Source organism: Gracilinanus agilis, chromosome 3, assembly GCF_016433145.1.
Source record: "Gracilinanus agilis isolate LMUSP501 chromosome 3, AgileGrace, whole genome shotgun sequence".
Taxonomy (NCBI): domain Eukaryota; kingdom Metazoa; phylum Chordata; class Mammalia; order Didelphimorphia; family Didelphidae; genus Gracilinanus; species Gracilinanus agilis.
The window spans coordinates 669492293-669516963 of NC_058132.1; the positions used below are offsets into that span (position 1 = coordinate 669492293).

The 24671-nt window shown below is 39.4% G+C and overlaps 1 protein-coding gene across 1 annotated transcript; it reads left to right on the forward strand.

Annotated features, from left to right (window-relative positions):
- Positions 1-144: 144 nt before the first annotated feature.
- MYNN (myoneurin) lies at positions 145-21782 on the forward strand. The gene is made up of 7 exons (XM_044669546.1): positions 145-419; positions 8252-9054; positions 9730-9889; positions 11377-11555; positions 12337-12420; positions 13106-13192; positions 21373-21782. Exons 1-7 carry the CDS (start codon positions 145-147, stop codon positions 21633-21635), a joined length of 1851 nt encoding a protein of 616 aa, XP_044525481.1. The 3' UTR covers positions 21636-21782.
- Positions 21783-24671: the final 2889 nt, after the last annotated feature.

The window sequence follows — 24671 nt, forward strand, 5'->3', positions numbered from 1 at the left end:
ACCCCTCCCTCTCCTCCACAACCCCCGTTCTCCTCATCTGACTGCCGCTCTCGCCCCCCTCCCCCGCCCCCTTAGGTCTGACCCCTGCCCTCTCTCCCCCCTCCCCGGGCGGCCTGGCTGGAAGACCCCCGCCCGGCGCCCAGGATGCTGCCGGCCGCGGCGCACCACTGCGGGCACCTCCTGGAGCGGCTGAACGCGCAGCGCGAGGCAGGCTTCCTGTGCGACTGCACGGTGGTCATCGGGGAGCAGCAGTTCCGGGCGCACCGCAACGTGCTGGCTTCATTCAGCGAGTACTTCGGGGCCGTGTACCGGGACTCGCCGCCGCCCGCCGACGTCTTCCTGGACCAGAGCCAGGTGAAGGCAGACGGCTTTCAGAAGCTGCTTGAGTTCATCTACACCGGCACGCTGCACCTGGACAGGTAGGACCCCGGCCAGCCGGACCCACGTTCCGTGAGACAGCTCCGTAGCCGCGGGATCAAAGTTTGACCCATTTCATCAGAGGGAACTCCAGCGTGGCTCCGTAGTAGTTAGGAAGACCAGAGGCAGAATGCTGAGCGGAGTAGGGAGCTCCCAGGGGAACAGACCGGTCAGCTCTGGTGCTGGCTCCCTCCTTCCTTTGGGGTCCCCCCAGATCTAGGAGCAGGGCTTTTGGGGGGACGCGGAGAGGGTCAGGGCAGAATCAGGAAAGGGGACAGGATATGGGCTGGAGGAGAAGCTGCTGACCTCGGGGAGAATCGTGGGAGGAGGAAGAATATCCTGGTCAGCCTCCTCAGGTGTCCTCATCCCCAGGGGGCGGGCTGCAGAAGAAGAAGGGGGGGAGGCAGCAGGAGACCTCCAGCCCCTGCCCTGATCTTGTGGAGGAGTCTGGGGGTCCTTTTTTCACTCCCACCCGCTGTTTCCCTGGGGCAGGTTCCCGACTCTCCCAGCCCTCCAGGAGGGAGCCTTTGGAAGCATCCCAAGTTCTGTCTCCAGAGCTGAGCACCAGAGTGCGGGGAGTTTGTGGTTTCTCTGGGCAGTTCGTGACCAGTCTCAGCAGCTGAAAGGAGCTTTTGGTCAAGGAAACTTTCAGTTTTATTCCTGGATTTTATCTGTTTCCTCCAGTGGGATTTTGCTGTGTGCCTTGGTCTCCCCGGGAATCAGCAGGTAGCCAGGCAGAGCCTGGAAGGGCAGACAATGACTACCAGGTTATTAGCGCTTAGAAAGCATTTTCTACCCAGTTATGGATACTAGATGTGCCCATCTAGGAATTGATGGAGCTTCTGGCCAAACAAGGGTCTGAGCTCCGGCAAGATGGGACTCTAAGGTTTAGGAGGCCTTATGAGGACCCTGACCTACCCGTGGTCCCACCTGCGGCCCCCACTTGGCCTCTGGGCAGCTCCTACCTGCAGCCTCCAGGTGAGGGGCATGCTGGGCAGGATCAGCCTTTGGAGGCCCATCCCTCTACCCTCCTTCGCAGCAGCCCTCAGAGCTCCTCGCCAGGCTTGGAGCAGAAAGGTTTTAACAATCAAGCTGCAGGCGGGCCGAAAAGAAAAAAACACCTTCAGAAAAGAACAACCCACAGCAGAGACGCTCTTCTTACTACTGTTTCTTGCCTTTCCAGGCTCAGCAGGAGTTGTAAAAAAAGCTTTATAAAAGGCCTCAGCCCCTTCTGTGTGGTCAGAGAATGACCACCCCCAAAAGGAACCAAGAGTTGCTAGTCACATCTCTGGAAGGAGCAACTCCCCACTGGCAAAGGAAAGAATTTGGAGGGTTTAGCTTATAGGGGCAGCTGGGGAGATGGATGTCAGCCTCCATAGAGCTCCTGCTGGCTCCTGCTTCCCTCCTTCCCTTGACAGGGATGCTGGCTTTTCACATGGATCCTCAAGTGGACAAGTCAGCCATAGTCTTGTTCCACCCTGGCTCTCCTTAGCTGCTCTCCTAATAAGAGGGACCCCTTATTTTCTCAAGTATGAAAGGTGTGATGATTGGTCAATTGAAGTGCTACTTACAGAGGGCTGCACAAGCATTAAGATATTTTGTGTTAAAAATACAAAATTTAAATTTCTCTGGCATTCATATCATTTTAAACTTTGGAATGCTCTCTCATGTTTAAGTTCTAGAGGCCTAACCATAAGGAGAAATGAGTTACTTTATACACTCTTATACGGAAAATCTCCAACTTAAAAAAATACGTATTTGAATGACATAGGATTGTAGCTTTAGAGCTGAAAGGGATGTTAGAGGCCATTGAGCTCACTTCATTTTACAGATGGACAAAATGAGGCAGAGAGGTCCTGGTCCCACAGTTAGTATTGTAATGGGGAAATAGGAAAGCAGATTTAGCCAGGCAGGCTGACAGTACTCCCTATTACAGTATCTAAGGCTGATGTGAATTTCTGTCCTTAACTCCAAAGCTCTTGAAGATGCCAGCATCCTTAGTTGTTTGGATGCTAGAATGCATTAAGATTTTCAGGCTAGCTCAAGAGAAAGGTTACTTAACCCAAGTTAGGATGGAAATACAATATATTTATAATGAAAAATTTCAGAAAGCAATATGGTTGAAATTCTAGTAACTAAACAAAAAAAAAGAATAAATTTCATGACAGTTTATTTTGATGACTGAAATTTGAAGAGAAGTAGATTCATTTGGTAAGAATGAAAGAAGGTGGTAATTTCAAGTATTTGGCACTATTTAAAAAATAAACTTTCAGAATTTATTTTTCTTTAATACAGTTTATCATTAATATTATTTTAGCTTAGCCATGACTAAGATTTTTTCCGACTTGTGATGAAAAAGGGGTTTTATGGGTTCAGTATATTAAAGATGGTCGCCAGAGGATTGAACTGTTATCAGTCCTCAATTAAGAATAATCTCAAATCAAAATTGACTTTTATGGAAGTTTATTTACATGAGAGAAGAGAGAGAGGAAGAAAATAAGAATCTATCTCACTAATTAATCCAGGTAAATCTTAACCCTCAGCCGGCCCTGAGGCCCGGAGGTGAATGGAGCAAACTTCATTCACAGGTCTATAAAAGGAAGTTTCTTAATAGAAGTTCAGGAAGATTCAGTCTTTAAACTCACCACATGGAATAGTCTCTGGTCATGAACCAGCAAAGCTCCCTCAGGTCCCCTTCACCAAACCAGGAGCAACCTCACTCACTCAACTCCCTCTTTTAAAGGGGTCACGTATGGGTCACTTCCAGTGCCTTCCCCTAGCCTGTGTGTCCAATCACAATAGACGCTTTCATAGAAAGTATAGGGGACGGTCTGTTGATTCTGATTCATTACTCACTCTAACACACGTGGGTTAGGACCTCCCAGAATTGGAAGGTGCTCTCTCACTTTTGGTGATTAAATCTAAAGATGGGCAGTGTTGACTTAATCTAATTATCACATACTTGAGAGATAGAAAAGAGAGATCTCAGAAAATCCTTCAAAAATGTTTGTGGGAAAGTGATTGGCTAAGATGTAGGGAACCTTAAAGCTTATCTAGTTCAGCTCATTTATTTTGTGATAAGGAATTAGAGATCCTTGAAAATTAAAAGATTGACCCAAACAAGGTCATATAACTAGTTAATTAATAAAACAAGGATTACTGGGTTTAAGTTTCTGGAGGACAGGGTTGTGCTGAACATTTCTAGGACCTCCTGATAATGCATTACGTGTAGGGTATTTAGTAAATAACTGGTCATCAGACCTCCAGGACTTTGCTCATTCCTCTATAGTGCTGCTCTATCCACCATGTAAGCAGTTAGAGAGGAAAAGGAAGCACATGATAGGTCTGTTTTCCACTTCCATCCCCCATAAGGGAAGAGAAAGTTCTTAGGAAGACCCATGAGGCCAGATTCTTTCTGGTTCTGGCAGTTCCGTGACACCTCCAGGCAGCTTGCAGCTGGTGGGAGATGAGGGCTGTTGCATAAGAAAGGAGACACTTTTTGCTTGGCTCCAGAGAAGAGAGCTAAGAGCAATGGGTGGAGTTTACAAAAATAGAAGATTTAGGTTTATGTAAAAAATAACTTCCCCCAGTTTGAGCTGGCCCAACCAGGCATAGGATAGGCCTCCTCAGCAGGTGGCGTGTTCCGTCTTAGTGGAGGTCTTCGAGCAAAGCCTGGGTGACTACTTGTCAGGTAAGTTGTACTAGGGATTCTTGGTCATTTATGGGATTTGTTGTGTAAAAGGGGCACCAAGCTCCCTTCCCTCTTAAGGACTCTGGGACTGGCAATCATTTCTCAACAGTGTTAAAGGGATTTTCTTTATCTCTCAGTCTGTCTCTTTAAGAGCAGAAGATTTCTAAGAGCAGGACAGCTGAGAAGAGTTCTGATAGGCTTCTGTGAACCAGAGCTGAAGATTCCATTACCTAGGAGATGAGGAAGAGATATATATATGAGGATCAGTATGCAGTTAGGGCTTTTACCTTTGGTCTTGGAGGGAGCAGGTTGGGCAGTCTTTGTCTCTGTGACTGGCAGTTTTTTTACTATTGATAGTTGGGGTAGAGAAACGGATTTAAGGAGGTTGTAGTTGATTAATGTTTATTGATTAGCTTAGGTAGGTAGGTAGTGAAAATATTTCTAGTTGGAGTAGTGTAGATAAGTTAGACCTGGTCTGCCATGTAGAAGAACCTGTCCTTGAATACAGTTAGAGTTTTTTAGAAATTTTAGGTAGGATTAGGATTTTAGGTATAGTCATAAGGTATTAGAGTAATAATCTCACTTTTCTCCTTTCTATTTTCTAGCTGAACTTCTTCTAAATTAAACTTAGTGTTTTTATCAAACTCCTACCAAAATTAATCCTTAACATCCTGGCAAGACAGCTAGGAGTTTGATCTATTAATCTTCTGTTCCTTTCCAATAATAGGCAAAAGGGTAGAAGTGTAACCATGGTGCTAGATATCATGGTACAGATAGTGAAGGAGGAGGTTCTACTCTTATCTCAAACAACTCCCACTACTAGGGAACTTTACTGAGATATTACATCTCACAGTTTTAGATTGTCTCTGGTTATTACCATTTCTGGGATTATACTTTCTGGCAGGATTATTTCAAGGATACCAACTTTATAAAATATTTGGTCTAATTCTCTCTAAGAAAGGAAACAATTGAAATATAGCTTAATGGAAACTAGAGTAGCATACCTGGAACATTGTATCTCTCAAATGTCTGAAACTATTTCTCAACAGAATGAAACTGTCTCTAGAGTTGCATGCCTTGAAGATAGCATCTCTCAAATTGCCAAAACTATTTCTCAACAGAATGAAACTATCTCTTGTTTTACCCAACCTGCCTCTTCAACTATTTCTACTTCTTTTACTAAGGCAGCCAAAGCAAAAACCCAAAAGAAAGAAGATAAAACCCCCTTAAGAGAAGTACCAACTTTAATCCCCCAAAAGAACTAGTTAATATTAGACATCAAAGACTATTTACCCCTCAAGATATTGAAGGATTTAAGCTGAGCACCCCTTCTTTTGAGGAGGAACACATAACTGTTATAAAAAAAAAAAAGCTGGAAACCGTACGTCAATAATTTGATCCAACCTGGACTGATTTTGAGCATTTGCTAGATAAGTTGTTAACAAAAAGGGAAAAGGATAAGGTTATAAGGCTTACTAATGAGGCTTGGGGAATGGGTACAGTTCATTGGTCTCTGCAGGACCCTCGATGGGATTTTTTTTTTTAAACCCCTTCCTTCTTGTCTTGGAGCCAATACTATGTATTGGTTCCAAGGCAGAAGAGTGGCAAGTCTAGGCAATTGGGGTTAAGTGACTTGCCTAGGGTCACATAGCTGGGAAGTATCTGAGGCCAGATTTGAACCTAGGACCTTCTGTCTCTAGGGCTGGCTCTCAATCCACTGAGCCACCCAGCTGCTCCACCTTGATGGGATTTTAATGATGTACAGGACTACTTGAGATTGTGTTGAGCTAGGGAGTCAGTTCTTAACTCAGTGAGAGCATATTCTGACAGTCCAGGTATCTGGACAAAATTTGAGAAACTAAAACAAGAAATCAGAGAAAATTCTTCAGTTTGTGTACTGACTTATAGAACCTGGGAGGAAGATATATAGACTTAGATTTGACCAGAGAAATGGATATTAGACAATCAAGAAGGCAGTTTGTGAAAAATTGTTGCAGGGTGGTCAAGGACTATTTTAAAACCAATTGTCCTAAATGGATGAATATGGACCTTGATGAATTAAGGAGAGTGGCAGTATTTGTGTATAATGGACATGAAAGGAAAGATGATGATGATGATAGTGATTTAGTAGATGCATTAAGAAAGGAGATTAAAGTATTAAAGGGAAAACTTGAAAAAAGAAATCCAAATTTTGGGTTAGCTATGGCTCCTGTGCAAGAATATACAAACCAAAGACCACTGTGTTACTTATGCAGGCAAAGGGGCTACATAATAAGTTGCAGATGCTAGAATCAAATATTCAATAATTTTAGGAGTAATGATGAAACCTTAGGAATAACTATTCTAGGAACAACAACTATTTTAGAAATAATAAACAATTTCAGAAATAACAATTATGGAAATTATGGGAATGATAGAACCAATAACCAATATGAGGCAAATGACATGATACAATATATCCGAAATGGGGCACATCCAAGCAATAGCCAAAATGTAAATCCTCAATGAGAAGAATCTCAGAGAGGTGCATACAGACCTTTATGAAGGTTTGAGAGGGGAGAAAGGACTCTGGAATTAAAGATTGGAATATTTGATTTTCCAGACACAGATATAATTACACCAGTCATCCCAGTCCATTCTCCCCTGGATAGCAATGAACCACATGTGACAGTAAAAGTTGGAAATACATTATACAATTGTCTTCTAGATCCTGGGGCATCAAGATCTGTGCTGATGAGTACACCTGATTCTAATTATAATTCTTTTGGGTCTATTAATGTCGTTGGGGGTGTTTGGAACACCTTTGGAAGTCCAAAAGCTTTCACCATGAATGGTGTCTGTGGGACCTTTATCCATGGAACATTTCGTTCCTTCTAATGCCTTACTCCCCAATGAATTTATTGAGGAGAGATCTTTTGTGTAAATTAAGAGCCATGATAATAGGTACTCAAGATGGCAATATTACATTAGAACCACTGGAAGAATCAATTTGTTCCCTGTACTCTTTCCAGATAGTCAGGAGATGGATAAAGCTCCAACCTTTAAAATACCAACAGATATACCTGAATCTCTCTGGGTTACATCTTCTACTGTTGTAGGCCTGCTTAAATCAGCTGTTCTGGTACGAATTAGAACGAGAGGTATTCCGCAATATCCATTATCAAAAGAAGCAATTGAGGGAATTACCCCAGTGATAAATTCTTTAATTAAAAAGAAAATAATAATCCCATGCAAATCAGAATACAATACACCTATTTTGCCTATTAAAAAACCAAAATTGGACAAAAATGGAAAACTTGTTTATTGATTTGTTCAAGATTTAAGGGCTCTTAATAATCATGTCATCAAACGACACCCTGTTATTCCAAGACAATCAACTATTATTTCCTTTATTCCTAGCACTGCTAAATATTTCACAGTAGTAGATTTGTGTTCTGCCTTTTTTTCAATACCCATTCATGAAGATTCCTGAAACATGTTTGTATTCACCTGGAAAGGGTCTCAATACATGGTGTTGTCTACCTCAAGGTTATGTAGAAAGTCCAACTTTATTTTCCCAAATTTTGACACAAGATTTGGCAAATATCGAGTTTAAGGAGAGCCATTTAATATACTTTGTAAATGATTTGCTCTTGGCCTCACCAAATGCTGAAGCATGCCAAGAAGATAGCAGATATCTCCTGTTGGATAAGAGAGGACACAAGATTTCAATCAAAGGTTCAGTGGTGCTCTCCCAAAAATGGAGTAATTAGGATTTTAGTTGAAGGTTCCCCTTTCATTTCTCCTAAGCATATTGAAGATAATCAAAAATTGAGTGCCCCAGGATACTGGAAGGCGAAGTGTGTATAACCTGGAGTGCCTGTATTTACCTCTTGAAAAAGTGCCCAGTGCAGAAGCTTCCTAGCCATGTGACCCTGGGCAGTTCACTTTACCCCATTTGCCTAGCCTTGTCCTTCTGTCTCAGGATTGTTTATGTTTTCAAGCCCTGTAAGATGTAGGTTATAATTTTGTATTTGCACCTTGTTCTAAATTAATTTACTAACATTCATGTTGATTTCTCTGTTCTAAATTACCTGGCCTATTATCAAAAATAAAAGGTTTTCTTTGACCAGAATATTGTCATTGAGCCTTGTTTCCTTGCAGTTGGAATGTTAAAGAAATTCACCAGGCTGCTGACTATCTCAAAGTGGAGGAGGTGGTCACTAAATGTAAGATAAAGATGGAAGATTTTGCTTTTCTTGCTAATCCCTCTTCTACAGAGATATCTAGTATTACTGGCAACATTGAGCTGAACCAGCAGACTTGCCTACTTACTCTTCGAGATTTTAACAACCGGGAGAAATCAGAAACTTCTGTTGACTTGGTTCAGGCACATGCTAAGAAGGTGACTTTAGAAAAGAAATCTCCTCAAACCAAAAAGAAGAAGAAGGCGACTTTTAGTTCCCAGAAAAATGTGCAAAATAAGCCAGTGCAATATTCCAGTGACCTGTTAGAGAATTCTTCTGTTGACATGTTTCTAGATATAAATAAATTGCCTTCACCAGTAACAGAACAAATTGCACAAGGAAATGATACCTCAGAACTCCAGCTGACTTCAGTTGTGGGAGATGATAGTTTTACAACACAAGACATCATTTTGCAAACAGTTGCAGTAAAACAGAAACGAGGAAAATCACAGCCAAACTGTGCTTTGAAAGAGCACTGTATGTCGAATATAGCCAGTGTTCCGAACACTTACCAGCTGGAGGCCTCTGGAGAAGACCTAGATCAGAGGTACCCGAAGACCAAGCCTATGTGTAACACTTGTGGGAAAGTGTTTTCAGAAGCTAGCAGCCTAAGGCGACATATGCGAATCCACAAAGGGGTAAAGCCCTACGTCTGCCAACTGTGTGGAAAAGCATTTACCCAGTGTAACCAGCTGAAAACGCATGTCAGAACTCATACAGGTAAGATTGTGTGTGTGTTTTTTTTAAGTTAACATTTCCTTAGGGTACTGATTATTTGTGACTTGAAATCTGTATATTCTTACATATAGAAAAAAATCAGTAGTATTAAATTGTTGAAGTATAATGGATTTCATGATATTCATGGTTTATTCCTGATGCCCAGAATACATACATAATGCACTAATTCTGTAATTTCTCAGAATTAAAAGTAAGCTATTTAATTTGGTGCTTAGCCTGCTAGTCATTAAGAGGAGCAAAAATTTTGAAGCTGTTAAAGACTTGCTATGAGTGTTTGAATTTTTCATTTGCCAAAGTGCCTCTCTGTCAACTTCTCTCTTTAGTTGATCTACTTCTAGGTCTTTGCCTCTGTTTTCATTGAAGTAATCAGAGCTTGCATTCTCCTCCTCGCCCACTTACTTGTACTAATGAATATTCCTATTGCTATTTTCTCTTATATTGGACTCCGTATTTTTGAGAAGCTAACTGACTCTTGTCGCATCAGTATTTTCATTGAATGAGACTGGAGAAAGATCTGGTTGCTGCAATCAATTAGCCTGTCCTTTGTGCAGATAAATAGGAAAGGGATGATGAACTTCTTTACCTTTTTGGATCCAGCCAAGTACAATACAAAATTTCCTTTTAAATATACATGCTTTTCTTTGGATTTTTTTTTAGGTGAGAAGCCATATAGATGTGAACTCTGTGACAAAGGCTTTGCTCAAAAGTGCCAGCTGGTTTTTCATAGTCGCATGCATCATGGTGAAGAGAAGCCCTATAAATGTGATGTATGCAATTTACAGTTTGCAACTTCTAGTAATCTCAAGATTCATGGAAGGTAAGAAAAAATCAACCAGTCTGTTACTTGACATAGTAATAAGGATGTCAGTACCATGTGGGAGTACATTAGGGAGTTCTAGGTTCAAGTCTGGATTCCAGTATAAACTTTGACCTTATGACATTTCTCTTGTGTCTCCATGTGTACAAATGGTCAGAAGCCTGGTGGCCTTCCACCAGGGTGCTGGGACAATACAGGAGATGATATTTTTAAAACAGGCATATTCTGAGCGCTCTTGTTCTTAGAGGAGTATGAATGGTGCTTTAAGAGAAGACGTTACATTTTTCAGGACCATTCAGACTGAGTGTTATTATTCATCCTCTTTTTCCTTCCCTCCTCTACATAGCACAGTGCCTGGAAGACAGGAGGCCTGTCTCAAGAAATGTTTGTGGACTGACAGTGAGAGGAGGACTTCTGAGGGAGATAACACAGCTTTGTGGCTGTTTCCTAGCTACTGTTTAGAGAGGCTTCCATAAAGGAAGAATTTTTTGGAAAGATTTAACAGTCTTTAATTCCTGCTACAGTTAATCTTGACCAGCTAATAGACCCTGAAGGTTAAAGTAGCATGAGCCGAATTGTCCTTGTGCCTCAGATGGTCACTAGGTAGCACTCCCAGCTCTTATTGGGTGGAATAATCAGAAACAGGGCTCTGAAGATTAAATTGGATTTGGAATTTTTTTTAAACCCTTACCTTCTATCTTAGAATCAATACAAAGTGCTGGTTCCAAGGCAGAAGAGTGGTAAGGGCTAGGCAGTGGAGGTTAAATGACTTTCCCAGGGACCCATAGCTAGGAAGTGTCTGAGTTCAGATTTGTACCCAGGACCTTCTATCTCCAGGTTTGGCTTTGTCCACTGAGCCACCCAGGTACCCTCTTGTATTTGGAATTAATTGCCAAATGAGAGGGACAGTTTAATGTTTGTGAGGAGCTGATGGAACATCAATTTTACATATGTTTTAAAAATTATTCATTTATTTACACACACACACACACACACACACACACACACACACACACACATTCATGAGACATCACATGGTGTAGTGGATAGAGAGCCAGTCAGTCTTGGAGATAGGAAGGCCTAGATTCGGACCTATCCTGGCTCCATGTCCTTGGACAATCACTTTCTCCCTTAGAGTTCCAGGTAGTTTAGGGGACCTTTGCAGGGAAGGTGCCAGGCTTCCTTGATAAAGGTATTCTCCTCACCTGGAAGTTCTCTGTTGTAATGGCAGACGGCTTGGACCAGTGGTTCCTCTAACCTCTAAACCTCTAAGGAAGTGTATGAGGACAGATTTGAACCCAGGACCTCTTGTCTCTACCAAACTATTCTGAGACATCTGGAACAGTGGCTTCTGTTTACAAACACCAGTCAAGGGAAGGCCAATTGACCTTTGAAGCTGCTTTGGAAGCTGCCTCAGGCTGTTGGCCAGTGTCCGGGGCGGTCCCTGTCCTTGCCTGTTCTCTAACCGTGTACTTCTCTGTTGCTAGGAAGCATAGTGGAGAAAAGCCATATGTGTGTGACAGGTGTGGACAGAGGTTTGCTCAGGCCAGCACGCTGACTTACCATGTTCGTCGGCACACCGGAGAAAAGCCTTACGTGTGTGATACGTGTGGGAAGGCGTTTGCAGTGTCTAGCTCCCTCATAACTCACTCTCGAAAACATACAGGTGAGAATTGGCTGTGAAAAGGTGATGGATGAAAGAGAGAGAGACATGAACCAGAGGAGGAGGAGGAGGGTGAAGGTGAAGAGAGATCACGGGAGTGATGTGGGCACAACCCAAGACTGGTCCTGTACCAGAGGGTGGAGCATAGATTCCCCGGGGCATTCATTCAAGTGTACAAAAAAAAGCCAAAGTCTTCTTTAGGACCATCCTAGTAATAACAGGCACATGGCATTCATTTGTCATAAAATTTATAGACTGGAATAAAAATCTGGAATAATGATGATTTAATTTTTTTATTCAACTTCTCTATCTTGAATCTTAAAAGGAATGCCCTTCAAATTCATAATATCTAATTTGAAACATATTTTTCAGGTTTTCTTTCTGTAGGACTTTTTAATAGTCTTAATTATGTATTTATTCTCTTGTATTGATGCACTAGTTTTCTTATTTCCAAGGCTTTTAATGGTTGATAAATGTAAATGAATTTTTAAAATTACATTAAAAATCAAACTTATGAAAAACTGGTTTCTGCCAGAAGAGATATTTATAGAAATGAGACCTTGTGTGAAAATAATCATCTTATATTAAAAGTAAAAATATTAGTTACTAACATTCGTGAAGTTGGATCATTAAAAAAATACTAATAGCCCTCTAAAATCTTTTAGGAGATTAGAGATTTTAATTGAAATGTTATTCTAGAATAGTTTATTTGAGGTAATCTGTAATTGATAAAATATTTTACTGGTATAGTACACCACCTCGCTATCTTTTATTTTTCATCTAGGTGAAAAACCATACATATGTGGTATTTGTGGGAAAAGTTTTATTTCCTCAGGAGAGCTCAACAAACACTTTCGATCCCATACAGGTCTGTGTTTAGGGAGAATGTATTATTCTTTGTTCTCTCTTTCTATAATTTCTTTTGATGTAAGCCTTAACCCAAAGTTTGGTACAAAGAGTTGTAAAAATAAATTTTAAACAGACATACTCTTATAAGCAATTGAACTAAAATGAAGAAAATAGCTACTGTTGTAAAGGGTGAAAACGGCAAACCAAGGAAAACAACATTGATGTTGGTTATTTTTAATCCCTTTAAAATGGCTTCTTCCTTAGTATTAAGTTTAGGAAGTGCCTAATAATAAGCCTACTACCTCAGTTCCCCTTCCTTGATGTAAATAGAATTTATGTACACTGTTGGCAAGTAAGGGAAATTTGTAACTAGTAAAACATTATCACTCTGTGGCACTATTACTTTATTGAATCAAAATGTATGGAAAGAAAACAAGGTGAAATTTTGTGGTATTTTAGAAGAGGTTTTAAGTCTTTTTTCTTTTAGAGAATGGAGTTCCTATCTGTGTTTAAATCAGACTTTGTGGAACTTTGTTGTTTTTAGAATTGGACATAACAAAAACTTTGTAATTATATTTAAGAACAATTTGGTATTTAACCATATTAGGTTCATATACATGTTGATGCATATATATATTTTGCTTCAGCTGCCAACCTTTAGAAATATTGAAATTTTTTAACTAAACTTTTTTTTTTCATCCCAGGGGAAAGACCATTTATCTGTGAATTATGTGGAAATTCCTATACTGATATAAAAAATTTAAAGAAGCACAAAACAAAAGTCCATTCTGGTAAGTGCTTAATGCCATACTAATGTTTCTGTCTAAAAGAAATAATTACATTATCTTGTAGGTCTGCTCCCACCTTGATGACTTGAAATTTCTGAAGAAGATAAACAAAAGAGTTGGGACTTAATGGAGAAGTCGGTGCACTTCGGGTAGAATTGGGAGGATTGACAGAGACAGCATTTCTGTTCTCAGTGCCTCCTGTTGGGGGGAGGCTGACCTTTGGCTCTCTGTGAGCCAGCAGGACCCAGGTGGGCTGTGGTTTGGCCTGGAGAGACTTCAAGTCTAGTGCCAGAGGCTGCTGGGCTGCTGGGGCCCTCCTCTGTGTGTGGCAGCAGCAGGGAAGGATCATGCAAGATTGCAGAGTTGAGCTCCTACCTCTCACAGGCCCTACTAAAATACCCAGCCAAGGGCTGCCCACATTAGCTTGGCTAATGGAGAGAGACTTCCTGCCTCTGATAGCTTGTTCCACTGTTAATATGTCTCTCATTTAAAAAAAAAATCTTTTTTCAATTAAGATTTATCCTTTCTCTTCTTTACAATAATATTCTTGTAACAGATATGCATAATAAAATAAAATAAATCCCTAAATTGGCCATGTCCAAAAATGTATGTTTCATTCTTGGATGTCTTTAGTTTTTAAGTCAAACCTAAATTAGAAGAAAGAAGGAATATGAGAAGCTAAAGTATATTTGAGGGACCTCTAACCTGACCTTTTTATTTATTTTTTTATTTTGTTAAAAAATTTTTTTAAACTCTTGCCTTCTGCCTTAGAATCAATTTTATGTATTGATTCTAAGGCAGAATAGTGGTAAAGGCTGGGCAATGGGGGTTAAGTGATTTGCCCAGGGTCACACAGCTAGGAAGTATCTGAGGCCAGATTTAAACCTAGTACCTCCCATCTCTAGGCTTGGCTCTCAATCCACTGAGCCACCCAGCTGCCCCCTTTTTATTTTTCAAAATAAATTTTTGTCTCTTCTTTTTATATCTCCTACAGGTTTTACTGTATTCTTCTTCAGTCCTTCCCAAAAAAGCTATCCCTTATAAAATGTTGTTTTTTTAAAGAGGGAGAAAAAATGTTTGTAAAACTCTCCAACATTTTTTAAAAGTCTAAGATCATATGTAGTATTTTCTACTCATGGCTCTCTAGCTTTGAGATATACCTTTTCATATGCTTCTTTTGACATTTTTTTGACATTTCCCAGCATTTGGTTTAGATTGTTGTTTTTTTCCCTATTGACATCATTATAGTTGTATATACTGTTTTCTGGGTTCCATTTGTTTATTTCACAGGTCTTTTCCTGCATCTCTGAATTCATATGCTTGTCATTTCTTACAGCATTATAGAATTCCATTATATTTGTGGACTAGTCTATTTAGCTTTTTCCCCATCTATGTGCAGCCACTTCATTTCTGGTTACTTGCTACCACAACAATAGTGCCATAAATATTTTGGGGTGTTAGGGAATCATTCTTTTCACCACTGACCATGTACCCAGCAGCAAATCTCTGGTGCAAAAAGTATGGACTAAGATACATATATATCCGAATGAGAAACAGGAGAGGAAAAATGTGTCCAGGAGAACTGACCTCTTCCAGGTCATTTTAAGGCCCTTCATGCCTGAAATTGGAAGTTTCCATAGCAAATGTATTCTCTGTTCAGGACTCTGGGTCTCCTCACTGTCCTCAGAAATGGCTTTAAACAGAGGTTGGAAGAGAAGCTGTAGTAGGCACCAGAGGGACGTAATGGAGGAGACAGTTTTAGGGGATTGATTGTCACGGTATCTAAAGCAGGGCAGGAATGCACAAGCTTAGAAAGGGAACAGCATTTATTAAGCACCTGCTCTATGTCAGGCACTGAGCTAAGTGCTTTGTAATTATCTCAGTTGATCCTCAACAACTTTGGGAGGCAGGGGCTATTATGATCTCCATTTTATAGATAGGGAAACTCAGACAGAGGTGAAATGACTTGTCTAGGACTACACAGCTAGGATAGGTCTGAGGCTGGATTTGAACTTGGGTCTTCCTGATTCCCAAGTCGAACTCTCTATCCCTCATTGTTTCCCTTCCTCCCTCCCTCTTGCTACATTTCAAATAAAAGAAGTGATGGCTAATTATGCCACTTGGATGTCTTCTGCATAGAGATCATTGATAGGCATAATAGAGATATAATAAATCTAATTGAATCCTTGATGAAATCAACAAGGAGAATGGAAAGAAGGGGGCTTATTGTCGGCTCCTGTGATACAGAAATGTAGAGGATGATCCAGCAAAACGATGTACAGATGGAAGCAAGGAAGGTAGTGGATGAACATGGCCCTCTAAAAATAGTACCTGGGATCCTAAAGCACAGAACAGCAGACAATGGGTAGGAGAGGTGAGGAGGCCCAGCAAAGGTGGTGGGCTTTTTGTTTTTGTTTTTTAAATAGTAGTCATTGAGAGGCTTATCACATCACACACAGGGCTGGGCTTGGGGTAAAAGGGACAGTAACTGACCAGTTCCAGATTGGATTCTGTTCTTTCGATCAAGAAGAATGATCTTCGGAATGGACAGAATAGAACAGAACAGAACTGACCAATAGAGATTTTTTGTTTTTTAGAGGTGGAGGGGGGGAGTATGGATCTGTAATTTCACAGGTGTAGGAAATTCCTAAGAAATCTCTGTCAATGAGTAGCAACAACTGTCCTGCAGCTTAGAATGTTAAAGAGTTACTTTGGGGTAGGACATGTAACTTGCCTAGGGTCACATAGCTGGGATGTGTTAATGGTGGCATTTGATCCCAGGCTCTCTTGATTCTAGATCCAACTATTCACTATGACACATTGCTTCTCAGGGGTGGTGATCACAAAAAGCCAGTTTTACTCCATCCAAAAGAGATCAAACAAACTCATCTCATTTCCTTTTTTTTGATATCTAGAATGTTGTAAATATATTTTACCTAGATTTTAGCAAACTGATTTAAATTCAAGTATTTCATCTCATTGAAAGGATGCAAAGTTGTGGGCTAGGTGATAACAAAATAAGGAGGATTTAGAACTGGTTGAATAGCTAGACTTTAGGAGTTAGTCATTAGGATGAATTTAGAATGAAATCTCCAGTGAAGTGTCCCAGGGATTAGTGCTTCATCTTCTCTTGTTTAATATTTTCACCAGTGACTTAGATGTTGATTAGATGCTATAAGATTTGCAGATGTCAGATTTAAGATGATCCTCAAAGAGCATAATAGTCTAGAACTTTTGGATAAATCTAATACAAAGAAATGTAATAGGAATTAATGTATAGACTTACAGTTCACTTAAAATAAATTCACAATTTATTTTGTGTATGGGATGTGGAATATGTATGTAGGCAAACGTATATGAAAAGTGATTTGGGGGTTTTGGTGGACCTTAAGATCAGTATAAATCAACAGGGTGATATGGCATCCAAGCCAATCAATCAAAAGCTTATTTGAACTGAATCTGCTTTGATCGAGGAATATTGTCCAGGACTAGGAGGGTGCTGGTCAGACCTCATCTAGAATATTGTGTTTTATTTTGGATATTACATTTCAAGAAGGCCGTTGATAGGCTTAACCTAAATTTGGAGGGTTTTATTACCTGTAGTCTGGTTGCTTGTCGATTATTTTGCTACGGAAAGCCATGTAACAACAACAAAAAAATACAAATGACCCACATTCTTTTGTGATCCTCTTCTTATTCTGAAGCTGTAATGGCAGAGTGCTAGGAAAAGGGGAGAAAGGGTAATAATAAGAATGATTTAGTTTTTAGATGTGTTCTGTGAGCATTAATTAGCTGTTGATACTAGTGTGAGATCCTTGTCTTTTGAGAGGTGCATAGACATACTACTTGGGAGTGTGTGTGTTCATGGAGGACTAGCACCTCTGGCGTGAGGGTTTGCTGAGCCCTTTCCATCTGGCACTCAACTTTTACCTGTGGCTCCAAGAAGCTATAGCACATGCAGCACCCTCACTCTGGTAAACCACTGGGCAGATGGGCTAAACTAGGTCGAGAGTCCTTGTTTTGACGTCTTTTACTTCTCTTTGTTGAGGTTCTTCACGGGCTATATTATATGTAGCATCCTACTCATACCTACCAGGTGCTTCTCCATAGCCCTTGGTGAGGTGGCTGTTCAAAAAGCCCAGATTTTTATTGATATCTTTTTATGTCATCCATCTTTCCCAATTTTATTCTTTTAATTTCTCTCCTCTTTCCTTAGTCATCCCTTATAACAAAGAATAAGAAGGGGAAAATAGTTCTTGTAGAGTTAACCCACATATTGAAAAAGACTAACAAGTCAGCAAGAATTTATTAAATACTATATTCTACACAACACAGATCTAAAGAAAAGGCAGAAAAATCTAGTCCCTGTTCTCAAGGAGCTCCCAATCTAATGGTAGAGACAACATGCAAGTAACTATGTACAAAGCAAGAGAGAGACAGGACAAACAGGAGATCATCTCAGAAGGAGGCCACTAATAGCATTATGGGGTTCGGAAATATCTTCTTGCTGAAGCCTGAGATCTGAGGAAAGTCAGGAAATGGAGATGAGGGAGAGAATTCCTAGGCATGGGGAACATGATTATGCCCAGACAAGGGGCAATATCTCAGTGGATTGAGAGCCAGACCTAGAGACAGGAGGTCTTGGGTTCAAGTCTGATCTTGCATAGTCCCTATGTGGCCCTGGGCAAGTCATTTAACTCTCACTGCTACGCCAGGGGTCGGAAACGTATGGCTTTTGAGCCATATCTGGCTCTTTTGAGGGCCAGATCTGGCTCTTTCTGCAGGGGCCATAAAGTCCATTTTTTTTCAGGCGCTGTTACAGGAGCGGCAATGTGAGCGCTGTACGGCTCTCACGAAATTACATTTTAAAAAATGTGGCGTTTATGGCTCTCACGGCCAAAAAGGTTGCCAACCTCTGTCCTACGCTCTACTTCTCTTCTGCCTTGGAACCAATACATAGTATTGATTCTAAGATAGAAGGAAGGGGTTTAAAAAAAAAAAAACCACAATTATGAAATGGAGTTTTCTTTCGTGGGAAATGGCAAGGTGGCTAGTGGTACTGGATCCCAGCATATATAAAGGGGAGGTAAGATATAATAAAACTGGAAAAGTAGGAAGGGGCCAGGATAGGAAGCTTTAAAAGCCAAGCAAAGAATTCTGTATTTGATCTTGGAAGTAATAAGGCCCAGGTTTACTGAATGTGGGGGTAGTGGTTGTAACATGGTCAGAGCTGAGCTTTGGGATGGATGTATTGGAGAGACAAGGAGAGTTAGAGCTGGACAGAGCTTTGAGAGTCACGTGGATGGAGATGATAATGGCCTCCACAGGAGCTGATGAGATCAAGGGATGGAGGAGAGCAGAACGCCCAGGATAGCCTTGGAGGACTGCAAGAGAAGCTGTGTTCTATAGTGGGTCCAAGGGAGTTTTGCAAGTGCTCCTTGTTGTTTTACTTACTTTAGTGGCTTTTTCTACACGTGCTGTTGATGATCTGAAGAGTTTTCCTGGTTTTGTTTCTGTGTCAATTCATAAAAGTCTTCCCATGCTTGTCATATTCAAAATTTCTTGTAGAGCTATATATTCCATTGCTTCACTGTAACTTGTTTAGCTATTCCCTAATCAGTGATTTGTTTCCAGATCTTTGCTATTTCAAAGAATTCTGCTACAGATATTCTGGGGGTAGAACAGGTCTTTTTGTCATTGGCTTTTTGGGAGAAGTATGCTTAGTAGAATCTCTGGGTTAGAAGATACGGAGAACTGAATCCATTTTTGGGCAGAATTCTGAATTAGAGCAACTCTCAGATACACCAACAATACATCGGTGTACCTTTCCTTCACATCCCCAGCACTAATTATTCTTGTTTGGTATAACACCCCAGAGTTTAGATGTGCATATCTCCCATTCTTAAGGATTTGGAGTATTCTTTTAATATGGTTGCTAATGGTGTGCAATTCTTTTCAGAAGTATTTGTATCTTTGGTCACTTATATATTAAGATGGCTTTGGGGCCTATATATTTTTGTACAATCAACTATCAGAGATATTTGACATATTTTTCCCCAGTCATCTATTTCCTTTAACCTAGTTGCATATTGCTCATGAAAAAGCTTTTGTCTCCTGTAGAAATTTGTCATCATCTATATATACCACTCTACCCAGAGCTGTGAATGCACCTTATCTGATTATTTCCTAATTTTTTTTATAGCATGATGTTTAATATGCAAACCCATGATATTCCTTTTCAATTCTTTGAAGACTAGGTATGACAGAGTATAAATTTGTAAACATATTGGGAAAATAGGCAAGCTTCTGGGAAAGAATATTCACATTATATCAAACTTTCCTAACAATAACCATATGTGATAGGTTTAGGTGGGAAAATGGAGGCTTAGTGAAATCACTTGTCCATGGCCACATGGCTGATAGCAGTAGGAAAGTCAGTTGAAGGAACTTGGCTGGAGAGAGATGCTATGATTGGTTTTGGACTGATTGTATTGTAGTGTCATCAAGGCAAGCAACTAGAAAAAATGTCAGGTATTCCAGGTACTAAGGCACAGCTGGATTGAGTGGTTAGTATTTAAGTGTCAGCATGAAGCTTGACGGCTAGGAGAGTTGAGCAGCCCCAGAGTGCCAGTGATTAAGATTTTGAAAGAAGGTCTTTAAGATTTCATGTATCTGTGGTCTCGTTCACAGCCCTCGATTCCAGGATATGTCCCAGCCCCCAGACTAGCACTGGAAACAAAATAGCTTGGCTGTAAAAATCCCTGTGGAGGCAAGACGTTCCTAATGCAGTAATAGCAACAAATAAACTGCAATTATTCATTTCTTCATGGCTATATCTATATCTATCTATATATATGTACATATATATAAAATCTCATTTACATCATATCCTTGAGAGATAGTTTCTTTTATTGACCCCTTTTTATAGATTAGGAAACTAGGGCCCAGGGAGATTGTGATTGGCCCTAATAGTCACACAGTTTGAATGTCTGAAGCAGGATTTGAATTCAAGTCTTCCCAAGACCCGGTGCTCTATTTGCTATACCACACTGCCCAGGAAAATAAGACAATCTCTGCTCCTAGTGGCCTAGTTTTTTCACTTAACCAAGTGTAATAATGAGCTGCCGTCACTGAGTCACCAAGAAGAGGATAATTTGCAAAGTGTTTTGTTGTTCAGTTATGTCCAACCCTTTGTGACCCCATTCAGGGTTTTCTTTTTTTTTTTTTTTTTTTCTTACCTTCTGTCTTAGAATGAATACTGTGTATTGGTTCCAAGGCAGAAGTGTAGTAAGGGCTAGGCAATGGGGTCAAGTGACTTGCTCAGGGTCACCTAGCTAGGAAGTGTCTGGGGCCTGATTTGAACCCAGGACCTCCTGTTTCTGGGCCTAGCTCTCAATCCACTGAGCCACCCAGCTGTCTCCTTGGGGTTTTCTTGGCAGAAATGCTGGAGAGATTTGCCATTTTTTTCTTCAGCTCATTTGACAAATGAGGAAACTGAGACAAAGAGGGTTAGATGACTTTGTCCAGGGCCACACAGCTAGTGTTTTAGGCCATATTTGAATGTAGGAACAAGAGTCTTTCTGACTTTAGGTCTGGTGCTTTATCCCCTGCTGCCACCTAGTTGCTTAGAGACCTTATTAATGTTTGGATCCTTTAGACCATGAACTTGCTATTGTAGAAGCATTGCAGTGTGGCAAGAAAAGGATAATAGTCTCTGCCCTCAAAATGCTTAGAGTCTGGTAAAAAAAACAAACATAGTGAAATGCTAAGTAATGTTGATCCACATGTAAAAACAACATGCTAGGTGGTACTAAAAGAGAAGCCATGAGGTCATGTTACAACAACATTGATAATAATCTAGCATTTAGAGATTGATTTAAGATTTGTGAGGTGCTTTACAAAGGTTATCTCATTTGATCCTTAAAACCACTTTGGGAAGTGCTCCGATTATCCTCATTTATAAATAAGGAAGCTGAGGATAATAAGTGTCTGGGACTGGGTTTGCATTTAGCTTTTCCTAATTCCAAAGACGAAAAACACTTAGATTAAATGGGCACTTGGGGAGCGGGTCAGAGTGGGAGTTGAGGGAGATCAGCCTCTGGGAGCAGTTAATAGAGCAGATGGGTTTACAGGTATTTGGTGTCTTTAAGCACATAAAGTTTATTTTTGTTTTTTCCTTTCAGGATCTGAAAAAACTCTAGATTCCAACATGGGAGATAACACTTTTAATGAACAAGATTCCATGCAGAAAAGTCCTTTGTCAGAACCTTTAGATGTGAAACCTTCTGATATGACTTTACCATTAACTCTTCCCCTTGGAACGGAGAACCACCAGATGCTGTTGCCTGTAACAGATAATCAGTCTCCATCATCAGACACATTGTTGAGATCAACTGTAAATGGGTATTCAGAACCACAGTTTATTTTTTTGCAGCAGTTATATTGACTATGAGCAATATGGAATTAGCGAAATAGCTCTGGTAGTGAACATAGACCTCTCTGGCAAGGTGAACATATTCATTAAATGTCATTTGGGTTGTGATCATTTTTCATTCAGCTAAGTAAAGGCACCTGATCCTGCGTCTTCACTGTGCAATGCTTGTTTTGTTTTGTTTTGTTTGCTTCAGAAGTTAAGAGTATAGGCATACCATTTTTGGAGAATGAGTCACAGCATAATGGCATTTTAGAATAGAGGGAAAAAACCATTTTCATCAGAAGTTGTCCTGAAGACTACATTTCTGTATTTTTAGAACCCCTCCCCTTTAATTTCTTTGAAAGAATCGATCACTTCACTAAATGAAACACCACCTTCCTAATTTTCATTTTTTTCTATTATTTAAAAGGATAAAATGATGAGTTCTAGACTTCATCTAGAATTTAGAATTCATGTTTCTGGCCAGAAAAATCTAAAAATAAAATTAGAATTTTTTTTCCTCTAATGCTACTCATGCCAATTTGGGGCAAGCAATCCTTTAATAAAACATAAGGAAAAAGTATCATTAAGCATTGTAAAGCTCTATTCCACCCCCTTCCTCCAACACTACTTTTTCAATATTCTGTTTAAAAATAATCTTATCAATAGATGTTTAATGCCTTTATTATTGGATCAAAAAGCAGTTTCAAAATTTGACCTTCATTGATATAAGCTAAGGAAAAATTACTGAGTGCACTTTTGGTAAGGAAAGTATACAAGCTGAATTTATAGTGGCAGAATTTTTCAAAAGAAATATTAATTTTGTCTATTTTGTACCTATTATGTACACATCTTTAAAATTAAAATTAAATCCTGACAGTGAAAAAAAACCAAAAACTAAGTTTAAAAAAATAGTTTTAAAACTGTAAGTTTGCAAACAACTGCTGAAACTTGGTCCCAGATCCCATCTATATAAAATACTAAGATGCCAGATTTCAATATTAGAAGGAAAAATAGACTTTAAAAGCCTACTTTTTTAGAACTACAAAAATGTATCTTCACCAATATGGCTTCTTTTCTTTTTCAGTGTTCTCCTTTCATCTTCTCTAAACCATGACAATAAGTTGTTTTGGTAGTTTTACAAAAGTATTAACATGAATAGGCACAAGCAGAGATTATTTTCATATTTATTTGCCACTAAATCACTCCTATCCTGATTCTCGTCACCAAAATGGCTTTTTGTGGTGTGTTGCTTTCTTTTTAAACCATTCTCTGCCGTTTGATTAATAGGATTTCAAGTTCCATGAAGGCAGTTTGTGTACTGCTGGTTAAATGCCCTGACTCGTCATTTCTGTCAAGCAAGCAATAGTCACAGGTTTTTCTTAAGCTACTTCTGTAATAAATCTAATGTATTTTCTATTTATCTTGAATTCCCAATTATAGTCTTTTCTATTTGGTGGGCAGGTCGCGGTAAAACCTTGTGTGTACTATATCATATTATATGGTATAGTAAATCTTTGTAACAGCTGGGAGAACATCACTGACCTCGCCACACCCTTCAATTAATGACCTGGGGGACTGAATAATGAGTTTAAAATATTATTTTTATTTGAGGGGAGGGCCCAAGTACCTTTATTGTAACAAATATGAGAGGCAGCATTTGAGTACAAAAGAAATTAGTGGACTAGAAACATAAATTTTCGTTGATCAGACATTGATTACTATAAATTTCCTAAGTATATTTCAGAACAAAATGTAAAGTGACTACTAACCCATTCAGATTTAAATTGATCACGACTTTAGTGGAGCATAAAGAAAATATAACAGCCAAATCCCATTCCTGTAAAATAACACCAAAGAGTGACAGGGATTTCTAAAATCATCATTAAGTCAAACATCTCATTAAGAAATTGCTTGTTTTTAAACTGCTACTCTGCTGTCGTCACATTCTAGGTTATCTTCTTAGAGTAATAATGAGCCCTTATCAGGGGTCTTGGCATGATGTAATATTGAGTTTTGTTCTGTGCTTCCCCCTGCCCCTCCCCCAAGTGCCGATTAGTTGCTCAGTTCAGTTATATCTTTTTGATCACATATCATTTGCTTTATAGTTTAATATTTTATTTTTATAAGTCATCCTAAATAATTAAACTACTGCCTGAGTCTGTTCTTACCTGCTTTCTCAAAGCAGCAATATAAAGAGAACATAAAATCCTGCACCTCCTTGGGAATGTTCTTTTACTAGTTGGATTTTTTTATGATATGCCTTTGTTTTTCTTGTTGCTGATGCTGTTTAGTACTTATATGATGCCAGCCTTAAAAGAAACTCTGTGTCACCCACATTGAAACGATTTTAAGTGTCTTCTTTTATATCACTTTATGGGTTCTTTGGGCAACTGGCAATTCTAACTGAAAAGTCCATTGTAAAAGACATGACCCTGCAATTTAACAGATGGCCTGCTTTTTGTAGCTCAACCTACTTCAATCATTTATTGTTTTTTTCTAACCAAATCTATGTTTCAATTTGTGTACTCATTTAATAAGTTGTTTCTTGGCAGAATTTGTCTATCTCAAAGAAAACATTTTAACCCATGTGTCAGATCTTACAGTTAAAGGTTATGGTAAGTTCATCTTTTAACTGTTAAACTAAATACATCTTCAATGTGCTATTGTGGGAAGAGATTACTTGTTCTTTTAAAATGAATTTATTATTTACATTGAATTACTGAATTAATTCTGAAGAGCACACAGAGGTGGAATGTACTTTCTATGTGAATTTGTTTTGTACTTGTGATATTAGATTATTTCTACTGTATTCTTAGATTTCCAACTAAAAAAGCTTAGATTTATATATCAGCCATTTTAGATGTTTGTAAATAGCATTTGTTGGTGTTCTTTATTTACAGATTATTTTTAATACTGATTTTAGAAAATTATTTTAAACCTTTTTCAGAGTCTGATATAGTTCTATTGCAGCAATAATTAAATAGTATATCCTACAAATATGCTGTTTGCAGAATTCATGGAAATGACTACACTTGATATACTTAACTGTTACATGAAATTAATGTC

Bases quoted from the DNA above. Each gene is read 5' to 3' on its own strand.
- MYNN (XM_044669546.1), top strand. From the start codon at position 145: ATGCTGCCGGCCGCGGCGCACCACTGCGGGCACCTCCTGGAGCGGCTG. The intron at 9,055-9,729 runs GTAAGATTGTGT...ATTTTTTTTTAG, and splicing joins GCATGTCAGAACTCATACAG to GTGAGAAGCCATATAGATGT. The intron at 13,193-21,372 runs GTAAGTGCTTAA...TTTTCCTTTCAG, and splicing joins CAAAACAAAAGTCCATTCTG to GATCTGAAAAAACTCTAGAT.